Here is a 20,855-nt window from a genome sequence, read left to right as displayed (position 1 = left end):
ACTGGCGGATACCCAATCATGCGTCATGCACGTAACGATGGTGAATCTATGAGCATGGCTACTGAGTAAACTATAAAAGGGCCCAAACCATGGATCTGGGTTCAGCTGGAACGATGAAACGAATGAATTGTCGTGTAATTTGCTACCCCAAATACTATTGCGCATGAATAATTGAGAGTGTGAGCGAGTGCGTTAAACTTTAAAGTCACATCGGCAGTATTTCAGCCATACTATAGTACATGAGATTGATACCTTAACTTACCTAGTATAGGTATACAGAGAGGTACAGCAACGTGACCAGTGAGTCAATAAATATGCTACGTTTTTTTTAAAAATTACTCTATTAATGACATTGTGGAGGACACTAGAAATGGGCTTCACATCACCACGATTTATGTGTTCCTCAAACTTGACTTCCGGTGAATATTTAAAAACAAAACAGATTCAAATACTCCATTGATACATAAATGTCAATATTACGACGTTACTTTTGCTCTTCAGTATATATGTATATGTACGTGTATGTGAACATAGAACAAAAGAAAGGAAAATGTGTTCTTCGTTTTATCCATATCTTGCACCCGCATTTTATACCAATGCAGAAAAGAACATATGATAAAGAGAAAAGTATCATGTGATAAATTATTTCCAATCCGATTGGAGTACAAACACATAATAAAGGCTATATTTGCACATTCAGATCCATTTTACGTGAGGGATTTGTTGTTACATATGGAGTACAGACAAGCAAACACGATCAGTGAATATTTACATCATGCATTTCTGTACAGCATTCAAGTACATTAACATATCAAACAACTATATACAAATATATTAATATTACTACATCAACGATGGTTAGTATATTACATTCGTAAACAAACATCTAATTTCCTGTCATGAAAAAAGTGAAAAATATGGGAGATAACTAAAATATCAGTACATAATATCATAGCATGTCGATTCCTGTTACTGACTACCTCTTAAAGATGCTTCATCAAAAGATCAAAGATATCCTTCGGTAAAGCACACTTTTCTGAATTACGAAATATTGGGCTGACGTCGCAAACTCGGTCCCCTTCCCGTTTAATCTGAGATGTTGTTTGTAGCATCGTTCCTGATTCAATCGCTCTTCTTCGTGGGTAACAGAATACTGTATTCACCTACACATGGTATAAACCAAACTTAACTGAACGTTATTCACTCAGCCGGCAGACTGCACATTGTACAAAGCGAACACAAGTGTATAGGTCCATTCAATGATAGGTCTGCCAGTGCCATTGGCCATGGCACCTCTGCCCATCAACCATCTGAGTGGAGGTCTATTGTGCTACTTTAAATGGCGTAATGACCTCACTGTCCGGTTGTATTCATGGTGATATCATGGGACACGAGGGACTTCAATATTTGTTTGGCAGTGCTTCCGCATTGGTGTATCCTGAAGAAGGCATGGTAGCACCCTGAACTGCAGCTGTGTAGGTAGGAGGTGCAGTAAAAGATGTTGGGGGCATCGCGGTGGTAATCTGTGCTTGGCCAAACTGGTTGATCACAGGAACCTGGCCTACAGTATATTGCACCGGGATGTTGGTGGCAGTAGTACGTTGGCCGTGTTTGTAGATGATTATGACGATTACGCTTATGAGAATCAAACTAAACACGCCACCAAGCGTACCTCCAACAATGGCTCCAACATCAGATTCCAAATCTGTAAAATATGATGATACACAAACATGAGATAAGACTCAGTACTTAAGGCATTAGGAGGTTCATGTACCCTGTCATCACTGGAAAAAAATCACGAGTTGTAATGTTCACCCTAGCCTATCCATGGATTAAGGTTTGCTTTGGTACTTCTACCATTTGTGTACAGTAGATTTGTCTCCCTTCTTCACAAATTTAAAGTCAGATAGAATCTGACAAACATATATAACACATTAATTAGATTGCCAACCCTTATTTGCGTCTGAAGAGTATGTCGTCATATACCTCGCCCGAAAAAACGACGAATATTTGGCAAAACTCAAGGAAGATGACGACATTTGTCAGACAGCCACCGGGCTGTAGACCTAACCGCTGCAACAATATTCAAGCAGCAGTCGTATTCGGGATCTCCAACACAGGATGTTTATGTCACTTACCTTCTCCACTCACCCAACCACCATGTTTAGACACTGACCTATTCTAAATCCCTTCCTACTCGATGGCAACGAACATAGGGCTATAAAATATATGATCAACTTGCCCGACACTTACCAAGTGAATGATAACTATATTCGTTGGTATACTGTATCTTGAACCCACGATCAACATCAGATGAATCTGACTTGAATTTCAGGAACATAACAGAACCAGAACTGCGTTTGATAGGTTCACTCTTTCCACACCAGCGGCCAAGTGAAGGGGCATTCGAGTCCGGTCCTTTAAAACAACAAGTCATACATTTCCTACAAGTCATTGCTGAGGCATGTTCTATAATGTCCACTTGTATCCGATAGTTACACTGAAACCATAAAGATCATAGCTCTTGGACTGGTACAGAAAGCTAATGCACAGAATGTTCATACACGAATGTGCACCATTTATTACAATGCAAGCACTTTGCAACACAGAGAACACATAATGCGTGTATATTACGTAAATAAAATAGCTATAGTTGAAATTGCTGTCACATGATTTAAAATGCCCATCTCATACCGTTAAATGCCTCCACGTAGTCACTGGTACAACCGAAAGAAGCTTCGAGTCTTGATTCGATAACACTGACTTTGACAATGTAGTCTTCATCCGCGGTGATCTTCCAGCCGACCTCAGCGTTACTGGAACATACAACACAGGCGTATTGTGCTTATACGATCTGCTAAAACAGTCGACATGCGTACCTTTCACCAGTGATTATTTTTCTGCTTGTTCTATTTGCGACGTCATGATATTTCGAAGAAAAACCATTTCACCTCGTAAAGTTTAACACTTGTGATAAATCGGATAAGAATTTATCTTCAGCGATCCATGTTTGTCGTAAGAGTAAAATGACGGTATCGGGAGGTCAGGATTGCATGACATTGCTTCGAAGCAGATGCTCATGGTATCAGTCACTAGGACGTTTTGTGCAGTCTCTGCCATTACCATCATATTGTTTATACTATTGTCAAGTCTGATAAATCGGAGCATGTTCTTCTTATTCTTTTCACTATTAAGCATTTTCATATAATATCATATGACATCTACACCTTCAGACACAACAGAAATTTGCGATGACCTTGCCAATATCTAGTAAAAAAGCAGGCTGACCAATATTCATTACCTTCCACTTATTTCAACATTTTATTGATTATCGGCATAAGTAATCGGAATCGGACATTGTGTGTATAATTCAAATACTCACCTCGGGTAATTAAATGGGTAATTCGGGGAATATATGTACTGGTTACTGTAGGAAGCTGAAAACTCCTCTGTCGCAGAAACTGAAATATAATATAACAAAATATACTACTCAAAAAAGAAACGCATGGCAAAAAATTGTTATCAGTTTCTACACTTAAGGTTCAGTAATACAGGGCAGTCATGAAGGAAACCTGAATGAACATTAACGGTCAAATGCTGCAACAAACTGTACGTCACAAATGACAAATGTTCCAAGGTCAAGGTCGCAGAGCAGTCAGCATCTTGTGTGGCCACCATTAACATCAATGGTTGCCTGGCATCGGCGTCCCATAGACTGGATGAAGATTCCGGATGAAGTGCCTGGGATTGAGTTGGTACTCTTCCGTCAAGGTCACAAACAGAGCAGGTAACGTCTGTGGCTGAGGGTCACGCTGTCGCACACGAGGATCCAATTCGTCCTACAAATGCTCAATAGGGTTAAGATCCGGTGATCGTGAGGGCCAATCAAGAACCTGAACGTTGTTCTGGGCAAGGGAATCCCTGCTTATTCTTGCTGTATGCGAACGCGCGTTATCATGCTGAAAATTGACGTTCTGGTGGTTTATGAAATGAAGGAAATGAGGTCTGATGATTTCATCACGGTAACGTCGAGTTGCGAAATTGCCCTGGGCTTGAATGAGATCTGTCCTGCCACTGTATGAGATGCCAGTCCAAACCATGACATTCTCAGCACCAAACCTGTCCACTTCCTGTACACAATCTACAGCGTAGCGTTCGTTACGACGTCGTAGCATGTAACGTGCCTCATCACCTTTGCAATGACCACCTCGGTGCCCTGGAACGAATACCAGTCTCACGTAAGCGGAACCTTACAGTCTGATCAGAAATTGTTCTGAGGCCTGGCAGTACCGATGTTGTGGAGGATGCGTGGTGAACCTATTGCCGCAAATATCGACGCCGAATAAACCTGTCCTGAGCGGGAGTGGCCACACGGGGTCGACCTACCTCACCTGATCTCACATGTTGACCCTTGCTACTGGTAGCGATGCCATGGTACTCTGTGACACGTTCAGTTGCCTTGCAATCGCAGGCTGAGACTCAGTAAGTCTAGGCATGACTTTAACACCAAATTTAAGATTGTCAACTATCGCAATAGCATTGAGCTCCCAACACCACACACACACACACACACACACACACACACACGCACGCACGCACACACACACACACACGCACGCACGCACGCACACACACACACACACACACTTTTATTGGAAATGATGCATGGAATGTGTGTGCAAAAGGAAACGCATGAATTTCTTCCCGTTCATAATTTATTGCATCTATTGAGGAAAACAGATTTTGGTGCCTTTTGGCGAGTTGTCCTTAAAGACACTGGATTCAAACTCGGAAATGTTTGCAGACAGCGTTCACTGATAACATGGATACCAATGATTCAAATTCGAAAAATTACATGGAAAAATACTACCTCTGTACTTTTTCTTTTGAGTACACACGGAAAATGTCAATATAAAGTTCACTTGTCATGTGTATTGCACGTTTCTTACCGCTAAAGCGTCCCGCCTTGAGCTGCATTTGATATCCTTTGTTTCTGGTTGATGAATCTGAGTGAAACCTTACGGTGATGATGTGACCGGAACTGATGTAGTTGGCGTCGTCATCCCCACATAACCTGCCGGCACTTGATGAACTGCTTTGTGCTCCTAAACACAAAACAAACGCATTTTCACAAAATCGAGTATTCATAAAACAAATGTTATTATTATCATTGTTATGTATAATACAGTATTAAACTGTCATACATTGACACAGCTGTTAGGCGTATTTTCAGTGATACCGCCACTGTTTGCAATCTGTCAAATAAAAAGCTCTATTTACGTGTTGTAGACTTTTGCAATATTTAAACTCGTGATTGTTAATAATCCAATGTAAACGAGAACTTGGTGAATATGAATTGAAACACGGGGTAAATAAAAAGCAGGATCTTTCAAAGGAATGAATTGTGTCGAATTTGATGTCGATCCCCTCCCTCGAGCTTCTTTGTCACTATATGCTTACATGGCACATATAAAGTTGGAGTGCTGCTATTTTCCTATGTAACAATTGTCAGATGGTTTCAAGAATAATTACCATCGTATATTTCCAAGAAATCGAATGTACATTGGGATGTTGATTCAATCCCCATGTTCCTCACTTTTGCTTCAATGTTCGTGTTTGCTGGAGCATGTATGGTCCAGCTGCATTCTTGGTGGCTGAAATGACAATCATAACGGACTGGTTTACGCTACCACAGCACATATGAACACTTTCAGGTGAAGGAAATTTAGGCAGTGCATACTATGAAATGCTACGAAATTACAACAAAACAAACATTTCACTTATGCCTGTATTCAATTTGTATATAGGTGTAAACTCTGACAAGCACTACATCCGTGAATATAGAAGATCAATATTTATGGGTTTTCTTGATATTCCTAAGTTTCGCGTCTAAACAACATAATCATGTGATTAAAACCACGTGCGTGCATTGGCTACAGGTTGTTCTCGGGTATACATTCATTATTATCTGTTGCGTGCCAACCATCACTACTTGCAACTATATTTTCTTACTTTGGGTATGGCCCAGGGTAGTTAGGCGATGTTATGGTTGTGTAGTCAGTCGTAGTGATATTCACAGTTCCTCCACAATGGTATGGTTCTGAAAAGAAGTTATTATTTAAGCAATATATTAGCGTGCCATTTTGTCACAGAGACCTAGACGCAGGAGGTAGAGGGTTTCTTAATCCTTTCGTGGTGACAAGCCAGTAGTCGTTTTGGAATTTGGGGGAATTTGAACCTATGAAGATCAGAGGTTTTGAAGAAAACTTTGCCAGCTCTACAAAACGCTATTTTAGTGTGATCCTGACTCGTCGCATATCTTACTTGGCGTATTCACAGACATTCTATATATTTCGCACAGTTGAAAGGGAATAATTGTGAAGAAGGAAATACCATTCGTTTCGAAGTATGCCAGCTTGATGCCCCGTTTAACTGATGACATGTCTGTATGGAAGTGAATAGTCACAGCTGATCCAGTGCTCTGAAAGGTCGGTCGTGAAGGGCCACACCATGATAATAATGTGTCGTTAAAGATTGATGGTCCTGGGAAGAATAAAAATAATTTGACAGCATAATCGAATGTAGGAAGGTACAATACTAGAGTATCACAGATATGAATATAACACTAGCGTGTAAAACCAAACCATTTCATTAAAGAAGACATTACAATGTGAAACACGAGCTATTGATCGCCAACAACTAATGGTAGATCACATACTAGGGACCATGGGGACACACATGACACCACTCAGCACGAAGACGTGTTTAAATTTAAAATACTGTGGCTCGGTCTATGAATGCTATTTTTTTCTGGTAATTCTTCTCAAAGTGAACTTCGCGTGGTATTGCTTCCATTCTAATAAATCATTTGATTGGGATTGTGGTGTACACAGTAAAACATCATATATCAAACAAATATTTGTTCTTGTTATTGACCAACAACAACTAAAGAAGGTCCATCATACCAGGGATGGGCCAGTAGGTTTAATTTAGCCGAACGTTGAAATAACAAATATTCTATGTTTGATATTATGTTGAGCATTAAACATTCTTGGAATTAAAAGGACTTAAGTAATTCCGCTAGTTTGACCCCCTTTTCAGGTAGAGCCATTACTTAATTAAAATCACTTACTAATTACAATGCACACTATTATCAAAATGTATCAATAAATTTCCCTTGATATATATTACTAAATGAAAATTTATTCTGTTAAGTAGATCCTTCAAACATTTTACATATTTAGTCCTTGTGGTGGACAGATGCTTATGACAGTTTGATCGAAGACAAAATTGATATACAGCACCCCATGCCTGTTAAAAAAGGCAGGATCGGATGGTCTCTCACGCTGACCTTCTTGACAACTCAACGTAACGTAACGTTACGTAACGCAGTAACGTAGATTTATGTCCAGGACAATCACTGTTTTTATCCAGCTCAGACTCGATTGTTTACGGATATATATGTCACGTACCAGGATGAAAGACAACAGACATTGTGTGATCAGTCTTCACTCCTCGGGAATATAAACAAATGTCCTTGATCCCCTTGTTTGTTGTAAAGAATATGCAATGGATCAATACATCGTTCTTGGTCGTTATCAGTTCATCACGGATGTAGAGACTACCTATAACTCACCGTCATAGGCCGTAACATGGTCATATCTGCAGTGTTCGTAATTGCTATAACCAGAGTATATGTCCGAGTCGACAACTTCGATGCGCACCATCATATTTGGAGTAGAAGCCGTTATTGTCCACCGACAGTCTTCTTTGCTGTAAGAAATATTCATTTTAGTAGTAATCGCCATGTAAAAACTCTGTTTTTATCAGATATTCCATAATTTCATTTCAAATAGAATGGAAATTATGCCTAAATTGTCACTGAAAATGGGCAGTGAACATCTACAAACGTTAACCGCTGATGTTGAAGACGATGTTTTTCTAATGTGATACACATACACACATGTACGCACGTATAAGCGAATAAACTCGAATACTTACTGTTCAGGGACGGAGATGAATACTAAATGAATACTTACCTTTGATAGCCTACAGGGTATCCAGGGGATTGTAGGAACTGTCGATGTGTAGTCGCATTAAGGAACAGAGCGCCACAGTTTATTGACTGAGGTGGTACCACTGCAACATTGACAGATACAGTCATATTATTTCTGAAGGCTACGCAGTGTGCAGAATACGACACGGTGTCTCAGCATTCGAATATTATGTGCATCTGCTGCTGCAGCTCTTTCACATACCTTTCCGTATGCTGTGTGAAGCACGGATTCGGAAACCCCGACCACTTTTGTCACCGTTGGTTTTGAACACCATACTCATTATCATTCCGTTGGAGTAGTATGGACCCAATGGTGTTGTTGAAGAATCACCACAAAACTTTCCAATGCTTCTCTCTATCCCGCTCCCTCTCCGGCCTACATTCAAAAACACACCTATAGACGCCTCACAAATAAACACTGAAATTTCAGCTTCTTCATTTTGCTCATATATGAATTTTACTTTGAATTTTGCAATTTTTCAACTATTCACAAGGTATAAACGGGACTGAGTAAGTCGGATCAAACGCAGCTTTGAACAGAGGTTCGGGTATTTAAAGGAGTGTCAGAGCAGTGAAGAGAAGGTCGAAGTGTCGTTAATTGTATATCGAGATTTACTTTATTTTATGAGGGTTTGTTCATGACAAATCTCAACACACGGTCAGTCAGTTTGCATTTCACAACAGAGGAAGGGTTGGGATTACCTTGTCTATAATTAAACGCTTTTTGCATGAAGCAGACAACACATGGGTCTTGTTCCATGTTTTCGAACATTACTCACGCACCTTGATAAAGAGTAACCGAGTCATTTTCGCAGTGTGGGTAGGCGCCATCTAAATCCGAGTCGACAATGTCTAGTTTCAGGTTTTGTTGGTCTTGACGTGATACATCGGCCAGTGTTATGAAGCATTCCAAGTTACTGAAACAATTATAATTATTATCGATATTGTGTTGTCTGAACAATTTCAACTGTAAGAAATATTTCGCAACAGGGCATGTGTGTAACAGATTTTCAGTAAGAAACATTGTGCATGGTCATGGACATAAACGTGACCATTCCAGTTATCTTTAAAGCTGTAAACAAAATCGGATTTTATCGGTTTCTTCATGCAATTGGGAAGTAATTCACTGGAAGAAAATTGGGTATTGTAATTTTATTGAATATTCGATGTCTTCTCCGATACACCTGAAATTCACATTTTATCGAGATAAATTCCTAATTTTCAAATGGATGCTGTGCATGAGGAATTTTGCTTTCTGTTTCCTCAGACTTTTGCTTCAGGTAATTGTCCTGAATCATTGTATACATAGTCTATTTAAGAACACCATCCTCAATCAGAAACACAACATGGATAAGTTTCATAAGGTTTTCATTTCGGATATGGGTTTACAATATTTCTGTGATACCTAAAGTTCGACCATATCCATTGAGGGTTTGAGATGATTTCCCTCTTATGTTCTTGGTTGTTAGCTCCACTGAAACCATTTGGTTTCCAATTCCTCGATGTTCAGTTGAATGGGGATAAACTCCCGATAAGTGAAAATGTACCAGATAAGTTCAAGATAACAATACGCATCACGGAATTATCTGTAACTTGTAATAAAACGATAATTTAAAAAAATCACAGTCTCAGTGTAACGTGAGGCTATTCACTGTTAACAAACTTATGCTGATAAGATTAGGGCATATTCGGGGATGATACGATTCAGCCCCATGCTTGCAATAAGTTCCCCTAGGCATATACAAATGTGCTCTTTAAATCGCTGAATCACATCGTATAAACTTAGACGTCCATGTATAACTGAATTACTGTTAATCGGGGCCCACCTTGTTCCTTTGTGACTTTCAAAAACTCAGTACTGCTTGCTTTGATTTGTTCGCCCCCATGTGTGTCAGCTTTGAGCGGCGGCACACGGATAGACATGAGTTTACAGTGACTGTACATTTAACATACCTTTCATAAGAGTCGGGATATCCAGGTGACAGAATGGTCACGGGTGTAGAATACACGGGATACGTATTATTGCAGTCACCAACTGAAATGTCAAATTATTTTAATTAATCCCACATTCATTACACAAATGCACTGTTTGTGAACTATTTCCAAACTTCAAAGATATAACCAGCAAGACACAGGTGTAACTAAATCCTACCTGCCAATCTGAACTCTACCAATACACAGTGAAAAGTAGTCAATGCGGTATTTAATTTTATATATTCTATATTATTTGTATAAATATTTTATGCGTAACATCACTCGTGGTAACACTCCTGTAGTTATTAATCTCTATTTACTTGTCCTCCTGGTTGCATATATTTTGAGTGAACCTTTTACAGATTCCACAGGAAAGTATCAAGTATACAGAAATTATATTTACAACAATAATGGCAAATGGTGAAAGGGAAACAGTTAATTATCATAGGTGTGGTTCTATCTGGTTCTGGGGTGTTGTCCTCTTTCACATCATCGACAGGTTCTAAATATAGTGTCAGGAAGTTCAGAATAATAGTGACATCACCTTTTTAGGTACTTAAAAGTCTTACGTCTATACATTCCTTTTATATAAAGTTTATATTTACACCGTTTTCACATATATGTTGCTACTATCCTAACTATGACGTGTCCTTATGTTCAAATCTATCATAATACTTAAACCTTTGAAACTCATAGAAACAGAGCATTCTGATAATGTAATACGTGCACGGACTTACGTCGAAGAGGTACAAACAAATGTGTAGAGGTTTCTCTGGTTTGACGTAGCCAGTGCAGAGATTGCCGTGTGTGATTCTGCTAATACCACACACTTATCTAGACAAATTGGATCTTGTCATCAACGTTCCATTTTATTAATTAATTACACACCAGTAATATAACTGCAAGCCGTGAAACAAATACCTTTTCGTGCAGTATATTGAAGCATGAAGCCTGACTCTGTTGTTCTGGTATCGGTGATAAACTGTACTACCAGCGAATTCTTCGAACTCTGGTATCTGGGGATCTGGTTCGAACAGGATGTCCCTAGATATTGATGAGCTGGAACAAAAAATTATTTCTGACTCGGTCAACCTCATTATATCATGTATCATTATTACCTAAAATTATTTCACCAGTATTCAAACAGACCCGACTAACGATTCCAAATTGCGCAGATCGATGCTCATGTTGTTGATCAGTGTATTGTCTAGTCCAGACTCGATTATTTACAGACCGTCGCCACAGAGGTGAGTGTGGGGTAAAACTCTCTCACTCGCTCAGTATTCCATCAAACATGTATTAACAGACACATATTTTCCTTCACTGCACCAGTGGTTTCATATTCCACAAGCATTTGAAACATGTAGAGAAGGAAGGCATGCGTGTACTACTGCTTAGTACCTAACAGTGTCAGTAACCTATCGTCAATATAGACATACATTATTTGTTAACAGCAGCAACTTTGGGAGACATCTTCGGACTTTTCGAGCAGGTCTTAAATCGGTTTGTACCGTAACAGAGTAAATTATTTCTATGTATAAATATTAAGTTTTGTGCTAATTGAGTTATTGTAAGTGAAAACAAATGCAGATACTGGAGGTGAAATATCCTACATTCAGCAGCCATGCACAACGTCGTGAATTTGTGAATGAGTTAATGATGCTTAAATACCCAAAATGGTTTTCCCAGCTGAAGATAATCGTGTCTGGGAGACATAATTCAACTGAAGATATTACGAAAGCAAAAAGGTCACAGTCAGGCATGCGTGAGTAGATTCTTTCAAAAGGTCCATGATGCCAGAGCCTAAGACTGACCCTAAGTCCCAATGACATTACTAAGGTGAAAAGGTTTCGCATGCTGTTGTACTTAGCACTGTTATGTATGTGGGTGTACGACGTAATGCCATGCGTCATGCTGACAAATGAATTCCCTCAATAATGCCATAAGGCAGTAGGTACCTTCAGTTGTGTTTCCGTTAAAAACACGAAGGAAATCGTAGACACACATATTTATGGAAGCTTTCTCAATATCTGACCGCAGAATTTTCAGTCCAACTGTATCGGTTTCATTTTCCGCTGTAATGATCCACGTGCAGCGAAGGTTACTGAAAATACAATAACATGCCTTTTTGTTTAGTCTTCTGTATCACCGTGAGCGTTATGATATTAGATAGCAACATAAACAAACACAAGGGGCAGTATGTCACAGCTAAACACATTAGCTATTATTTACAATATTTCGTGTATAAATAAAGTGTAAACAAGTACAAAGATATTGTTATAATATTTTGTGTGAAGGATAGGACGAATCGCGGGTCAGAATCTTGTTTAAGATGTGAGCATGTCCACTACAGCATGACTTCAGCAAAACAAGAAAAAGGAAAATAAATTTTAGACAACAGAGCGAAAGTGCATTTATGAGTGATACACATTACCGAGAAAATATATGTGTGAACTTCAAATTAGAAACCTTAAGTTTTTCTGGTGTACTCTATCTAACTCCTTGATAACCTTACAAAATTGACATCAAAGACGTCTATCCCTTACAAACGTTTAGTTTATAGAATTGATGAACTCGCGATTTGAGACGTTAACAACTAAAGAAATGACAGCTTTCAATTACAGTTTGTAGCGACCTTACTTGAAGTAGGTGTATGGATAACCCGGGGAAGTGAGGTGTTGTGGTTGTGATGTTGCTGTCAAGGTTCCGCCGCATTCTACAATGGTTTTTAAACATTAGGTAAACTGTGGATACAAGATTCATGCTTTTCAATACTTTGACTTTCAATACGTATAAGTCTTGGCGAACAATAAACACGTATTAAAACGAATCCAATGCAAACAAAAGACTATTGCTTTTTACACTAAATATCAAAGCGACAATTTCCTAAAGCTTTCAACCATATTTTATGCTTTACGCACGGCCCATATCCTTGATGAATTGTACCAAGCTGAAATATATTTAAATGTCTGAACGTTGTTCTATTTCGAGATGTGAGTATTTCTTCTGGAGCAACTCAGCAAATCTTCTAATTTTCAGGGCCTTGCAATTTTTCCCAACGTCCTTATATTTTCCATCAGTGAAAGCGGTTATATATTATGAACGAAGCAGTGTTTTTTAAACTTTGTTCTGTATATTCTAGTAAACCGTATAACGTACTCTGTGACAAACACGTAGGGCATGACAGGTAAAGAAAACAATCATTGCGTATTTATCAAGATCTGTTCGGTAAAATTCGCGAAAAAGATGGGTTTCATTTACCTTCGACGTCCATAACGATGATGCGAAACCCTGCTGCATTCACAGCAGAATCAGAGATAAACTCTATGTACATGCTGTCTCTGCTGCTGAGGAAGCTGCTCGGGGTTGACCCATTGCCGCAAAATTTGAACATGGATACATTGGATCTTTCTGGCCCTGGTGAGAAAAAAATACCCCACATAATTGCAAACATTTTGATGAGAGATTTCGTCATGTACATTATGTTATTGAAATTAATAGGTACTCTATGAACTATTGATTATTTAATGTAATTCAGTTTAACAATAGATAAAGACGAAGGATTGATCCATAAATAAACCACACACTGTGTATATGATACACAAGATAATCCAAAACGCCTAATTCTTATCGTTATTCTTAGGAATTCTTGTCTGAACGATGCGTCTCATAACAAGTGACTTCACGTGAGAGATAGCTAGATAACGGACAATGGCTATTGCTCTAGCCCTGAACCTCTTGTGTCTTGGTATGTGGGGAACCTGGAAGATTGCGCCCATTGAATTGAGAATGGGATATCCCCTTTCCTTCCAGGAAATCATGTAAATTATCCTTCCTCGGACATGAAGTTTTTTTTGTTAAATGGCGACCTATTTCGAAAGTAAGTGTAAAGATGAATAAACTACAAATATATAACGTTCAAAAAACAAAATTCGCAAACCCTACTTTAGAAACATTAAACTAAATTGTTAGTTATTGCAAAGCAATGCATAGTTTCCAAACTATTAAATTTGGGAGATAAAAAAATAACATCTTTGATCAAAAAACAAAAACGATTTTGTAAAGTGTCTGAGGAAAATAGTTACATCATTTGTCCATCTTTACAAAACGAAAGACAGCAAGTGTGCAGAGATTTTGCTGCATTCGACCCGATATGTATAAAAATCATTTACTTTTCAATAATCCACGATTAGGAACATATCCTAATAAGTCCATATTTTGACTCGGCAGGAATTTGCTATACCTATCCAATATCTACCTGTATAGATATTAAGTTCTTGAAATATTATGTACATTGTAGGTGGCAGGGGCCAGAGTGTAAATAACGTCTCATTTCAGTTAATGTCTCGACCTGAAACTATGTACTCTCTTCACAATACTGATGTTCTTAATGTTATCGCTGATTGTTCCATTGCCTGCTTCTAAACTTAATTGTAGCCACGGCCCTCTATAATAATATTAATATTTGCAAATGATATACGTACCATCGTAGAAAGACAGATTGTCATATTTGCAATTTGTGGAGCTTTCTAAGGAAAAGTATGCAATATGAATGCCAACGCGACGATCAGGTGTCGATGTGTGTATCTTCCATCCACAAGTCAAGTTTCTGAAATAAACAGTTATCATGGTAGGAATGTAGATTGGCTGAAGCTTATTCACCAAAATCGCAAACCATTTATAACGTGGCAGGATCCTGTATCTATAGCCAGTTAAAGGGTGTGGCCTCGCCCCTCCGCAGTTCAGCACTTTACTTCCTGAGCACATCACCACTCTGTATGTCTTTTCTCTGCACGTGGTGTTATGTAACTGATCGTACCCATGCTAGCATCAATTCTCACACTGCACTAATGAGAAACAAACTTGTGAACTTGTTTGACATTCGATGCTTACGCGCCATAGGGTTTTGGATATCCTGGCGATGTTATGTTTACTGCATCCCCAGCAAGTGTGATTTCCTCGAAACATCTGTCTGAAAGGATAATCAATGCCACATATATGCATGCAATTGAAATGTGGGTCTTTTAACATAACATATTGTCAGAGCATACAGTTGGCTGTAACAATTTTGGGTAGTGTATACATGTAAATATCTGTCGCATTGTTCAAATCTACTTCCTGGTTAGATGAAAATGGGAAATCAATTTTGAAAGGTAATATTAACTTCAAACATATCCCCATGGGTGAAAATATTCACATATTTAAACAATATATCCCAAATCTAAGAGACAGTATGTCAATCGTTCAGTCACAAAAGTCTGTTTGTAGGTTCTTCATTTGAGACCTTAATTTTAATTACGTTCCAGTTCAACAAGGGCTAATCGGGCGCAATATCAATGACCAAACCTTCTCGGTCGCCTTCCAAGATTAAAGCTCAGACCAACAGAAACAATGCTATATTTAGCCTACAAGTGAATCGATATGCGATGTGACCTGAGGTATCGAGTTATACTGCACGTATAGTCAGCATCACGTACCCTCAATCGTGTATCAGCATCAGTGTAACTTTATAAACCCAGTGCCATGTAAAACATGTTAATTTCTCATAACACGCCACAATTTAATTCTTAAGTCCAGAAACTCTCCGCACCGTGGCCACTCTCCCACAACGGATTTGGCAAAAATAAACATGAAGCTGTTATGCATATGTGCTAAGGATGAAAAAATGAAAAAAAATCGGAAACTCAAAATTTAAACTCGCTCGAACAGTGGCCCATGTTAATGAATGTTAATTTTCGTCCAGAATAAATGTTTTGGAGGTTGTAAATGAATGACAAAATGTTAATAAGTGTCAAATTTCAGCTCGTTGTGACTTAACTCTGCTAACTGACAGCGATTTTATAAAATCTCGCCCATGGGTGAAACACATGTTGGCCCATGGACAAGGATATCTATTTTCACTGAAAATACATGTTGTTTCATGTCTTGCAGTTTTTAAATAAATAAAAGTATATTTATTAGTGTCGTGAAACGAAATTGAGCCTATTTTTACTTAATTCTGCCAAGTTAGAGCGACTTTTGGGCGTCAAACATTTGGACCATGGTGACAATATTTACGTTTACTCAAAATACATCTTCTTCCATGTTTTGGAGGTTGTAAATGGATGAAAGTATGTTCATACGTATCATGACACAAATGTCAACGCATTTTGACCAAGTATATTTATGAGTGTCATGACACGAAATTCAACTATTTTTTAATTAATTCTGCTAATTTAGTGCGATTTTTAAAAAACATTTGGCCCATGGGCGAGAATATTTCCTTTTACTTTACTTTCCCTTTACGGCCTTTATGGGTATCATGACTCAAAATTCAACTGATTTTGACTTAAGTTTACGAATTCAGGGCGATTATTTTAAAATTATATGCCAGAATAATTACTTGTACTTCAAAATACATCTTTCCCTGTGTTTTTGAGGTTGTGAATGAATGAAGATATATTTATAAGTATCATGGCACACATTTCAACTCATTGTGGCTTAATTCCGATAATTTCTAGCAAGTACAAGAATCTGCACTTCCACTCAAAATTCATAGGTTTTTTTATTGTCTTGGAGGTTGTAAATGAATGAAAGTATGTTTAAAAGTATCATGACAAAAAATATGAAATCGTTCCGGTCTTAATTCGACTAATGTCGCTCGTAGACGAAAATATTTTTATTTGCTTCAGATAAACCCCAGTGTCACTTGGCGTCACTATCTACCTGTAGAAACCTGGAAATTTTACCTGTACTTGCGGCATGCAACGACGACAGTGTACCGAGAACGACGGCTATGGTTTTGTATATCCCCAACATTTGTTTGAATCCTCCTGTATATACAGCCAAGAAATGATGTTCAGTTTAAAGGCGGTTTGTGCTTATATGTGGTGACGACGTAATAGCAAGGTTGGGATGTTACCTGGTCTTTATTGACTGGAATTCACATTTGTTTGCTTAGTATTCAGGTCATTGGTGTTTGAGCGACTCGCACATTGCTTAAAACGGGAACGTAGTTCTATCTACGATTTTGTATATCGTACAGATAAACTCAGTCTCGCCATACCATTTTAGGTTATGTTTCATGGCCATGGCAAGAATATATCTAAGATGAAGGATTAATGGGAAGATAATGTGCCGAATATTGTATTGACGTTTACAATATTGTGCGGTAACGATATTTGTTAATCTTTATCAAAGATGGTGTTTTTAGTGCTACTGTGAGAGGTGCAAATCACCAGATAAACATCATGTCATTTGACATCAAAAGTCAAATATCCTCTAATTCGAGAGTAATTCTATAATATTATTCATGATGTTACTCGTATGACCTTCGTATCAAAGTAACAATCTAACGTGAAGCGATATAGGGAAGCCATTTTCAGATGCATACTCTGTTTCATACCTTATTAACTTAAGAATTGTTTTAGTCACGATATTGCTGAAATATTGCCGATGTGACTGCAAACCTAAACTCAGTCACTCATTACTTATTACCTGTCTCTCGTGATTAAAATTTCATTATCCACAAAATGGTTTATATGGTGATTCTAGATGAATACAGACGCTTATCAAAGCCTTATCTATAATTGAGAATTAGACAATTATATTTGGCCAGAATTACGAAATCCTATGCAGTATTGATGACCTAAAAGCATAACAAGGAAGAAGCGTGTCAGTTATACTATGTGGAATTACAATACAGGAAATGCTGTAAACAAAGCGCAATAACTTGGAACATCACGTTCCCGCGATCACCCGATTGCGGGGAAAAAACACTGTCGCGATTGCGAAACATTTCTTCGTTAATGCTCCCTGTCCTTCCAGTCCGTTGAGTGCGTTCACCTGTAAAGTAAGCAGAAAGCGGCGAACATTCATTGCGCAGCAGCTGGAGTGACAGGCTGCGACGATCTCGTGCTATTATTTAGATGTGAAATACGACACGATATGTCAATATTAACAGCAGCGCACGTCGGGAAAGAAAGGGGAACACTTATACTTTAGGCTTTAAGGAAATTCGATGAATGAGCTGTCATGTGTGTTGATAGTCGGGTCCATCGATTACCCCCTAGCCTTGCTTGGCACAGGCCCTCGACATTGTCGGGGACTGCTGCTTAGCGACGCTTCAGACAACACGCGTTTCAATTTTTTATGTAAATTCTGTGGATGGCATATGCTGCGGGGGTGCAGGTCAAGGTCATGCCTACCCTTTTCACGAGCTGTGCACCTAAGATCAGAGTGCCATTTAATGGCAGAAATGTAATACTAGTAAACGGGATAAACGTTCAGTTTACTCCGAATGGAGGCTGACAATCGGAAAACAAGACCTGTAGGGGATTAATGCCCCCAGACAAACATCGCTGGCAAGGCCTAATGATATCATGTATGAATACTATATCATATAAGAACTCAATGACAGAGTATAACATAAACGGCAAATCGCATCGCCAAGCTTGAACCGAAGGAAGCAGGAAGAAATAAAGAAGGAAGAATGTACGATCTTGTTTCAGGATTCCACAGGAAATGTTCATAATGTAAAGAACAAATTAAAACTTCTCTGTTAAGCGTCGGTACTACATGACATCACAAGGAGTACTACGTGACAACACAAGGAACCGTTCCCAAATTATCTGATGATGATGATAAGTGGAGGTGGGGGTAGGGTCGGGGTCATCAAATGTGTACGTACATTGGGTGTCATTGATTTTGTACATGACGCAGGGTGTCACGCAATTGTACATACATTTAAGTAAGGTGTGCCTGTGAGTGTTTAGGGGAAGAGGGGTCATTGACACAGTACATGCGCCTCCATAAAAAATAAAAATCATGAGCAACACCCCCTCCCTAGTCATGTATTATGTGTTTAGGAATTACAACAAATCGCTTTTAACCGAGAATGAAATCAAATAAGATATCAATATTTTATGCTTTCAACATACCTTAGGTCGGAGACAAAAATATCTTGAGGTGGTGGACATAACATGACTAGGGATTTGCAATAGTATTGGTGTGTGTAGGACTATTTAACACATCTGGAACAGTGGAACTATTTTACAAGCTATAATCTTGCCGCTTCTTTCAAATTATTTTTCAACGAATATGCCTAGTGTTGTAAAGTTATGTCAACATGTTTTTCCTTTCCTTACGAAGACGGAGAAAACATCTTGTTTTAATGCAATCACATTTTAACTTTTATGTAGCATCTAATTATGACCTTTGCCGTGTTCGTGGCTATTGTATGGGGTATTCGGGCCCCTTTCCTCTTGGTATCTTTCTTATTGCTGTTCGAAATTGCAGTGAACCACTTTAGTACTTGCTTGTTTGATTAACCAGAAATATGTATTATTATCTTGTTAATTCACATGCAATCATCAATTTTTTTCATTGGCAGAAACCAGTAGCACGGGCAATTCGTGAAATTATGTAAAGGTACGCAAATGTTGCGAAGACTTGGCTGCTCAACCGCTTGAATTTCATGACGATGAAGACTTTAAGTATCTAACAAGTTAAACAAACGTTTCAAGATGTAAGCTGGAACGATGTCCCGAAATTGCAAAGTATAGTTGTGTTGGTACGTTTGTAGTTCTTATATACGTTTTCTTATTGCTTGACTCGAAAGAGATGAGAGCGTTACATACCAAACATTGTCGTATCTGAATACCAAACATTGTCGTATCTGAAGCATTCAATCTTTCCCGTTAACATCCTGGGACGATAATCATTTTTATAATGGTCTGGAATGAATACTCTGATCCTGAACTCTTTGCTGTTGCTGTGCTGTGCTGTGTCTAACTTCATTGGCGGCATTTAGACGTTGGAGGAGTAAGGAAAGATAGCGCTATATGGAATGAACCAATTCTTTATTACAATGAGAGCGACGTTTCGGTGTACGTTTTAACACCGTCTAACTTATCAAGCAAGTAATAAGTAAACAGATAAAGGATAGAGAGTGGTATATATATATATGTAAGTGCGGGGATGTTTGTGCAGCTCAGTGGGGATCAGGGCCCCGTTTCACAAAGCTCTCGTAAGCCTAAGATCACGTAAGTTTTCTCGTAGCCATTGTGCCTCCTATGTTGTAACACAGGAGCTACGGATACTACGAGAAAAGTTACGAGATCTTAGGCTTACGAGAGCTTTGTGAAACGGGCCCCAGGATGGTAATAAGATGTTCACCCAACATGAAATGAGTACCCTTTGGGATAAAACATGTGACTATAAACCTTGTAGCCTAGGTTATCCGGAGTAAAAACGATTAGATTGTAGCGGTTTGTGCGTGCCGCTGCGTGGTGCGGAATTTAGAAAATGTCCTTATTATTAATGTTAACCCACAAATAAACACCGCTCTCACTGTGAGATTCTTCATCCTAATATTGTTATCATTCTTTATCACTGTTGCGTCTACCTTCCTCAGCACCCTGGTCACACTGTTCAACAACGTAATAAAGCATATACTGAATATAGCACTTAGCATACAAGCATTTGAGAAACTGGACCCGTCACTGACGCTTATCTATACGCCTACACACGGCCCACTGTTGTTTCTAACTGAATGTTGCAATAGATACCGCTTCACATTTGTGTACATTGCGTTACCATGACATTATTGGTGACCAGCGATTGTGAAAGTATGAAAATACTTGCCCGTAAGGGAAACTCTTTCATACGTGACGTCATAATGATGAGAAATACCAACTAACTGTTGAGTTCATTACAGAACTCTGAATAGATCATAAGCATGAGTTGAATCACTTTCAACAATTAATGACGACAAGAGTTAACAAAAAATGTGACTTTGTCATGCCACACTGGCTGACTAGACACAAGAACATTGATTTTCACAAAT

At 38.6% G+C, this 20,855-nt stretch overlaps 1 protein-coding gene across 1 annotated transcript; it reads right to left on the bottom strand.

The window, feature by feature from the left end:
* Positions 1-551: 551 nt before the first annotated feature.
* On the bottom strand, positions 552-16,896 carry LOC137276758 (cubilin-like). The gene is made up of 20 exons (XM_067808398.1): positions 16,759-16,896; positions 14,924-15,002; positions 14,515-14,639; positions 13,292-13,447; positions 12,671-12,746; positions 11,989-12,134; positions 10,952-11,089; positions 10,010-10,091; positions 8,840-8,973; positions 8,259-8,432; positions 8,040-8,139; positions 7,637-7,773; positions 6,394-6,543; positions 6,013-6,100; positions 5,533-5,654; positions 4,950-5,105; positions 3,383-3,461; positions 2,695-2,816; positions 2,254-2,418; positions 552-1,705 (listed from the first exon to the last, which is right to left on the bottom strand). The coding sequence occupies exons 1-20, from the start codon at positions 16,826-16,828 to the stop codon at positions 1,401-1,403; spliced, it is 2,604 nt and encodes an 867-aa protein (XP_067664499.1). The 5' UTR covers positions 16,829-16,896; the 3' UTR covers positions 552-1,400.
* Positions 16,897-20,855: the final 3,959 nt, after the last annotated feature.

This window comes from Haliotis asinina, chromosome 3 (assembly GCF_037392515.1).
Source record: "Haliotis asinina isolate JCU_RB_2024 chromosome 3, JCU_Hal_asi_v2, whole genome shotgun sequence".
Taxonomy (NCBI): Eukaryota; Metazoa; Mollusca; class Gastropoda; order Lepetellida; family Haliotidae; genus Haliotis; species Haliotis asinina.
Note: the sequence above shows the minus strand (reverse complement) of the source record. Positions and strands in the feature narration are given on the sequence as shown.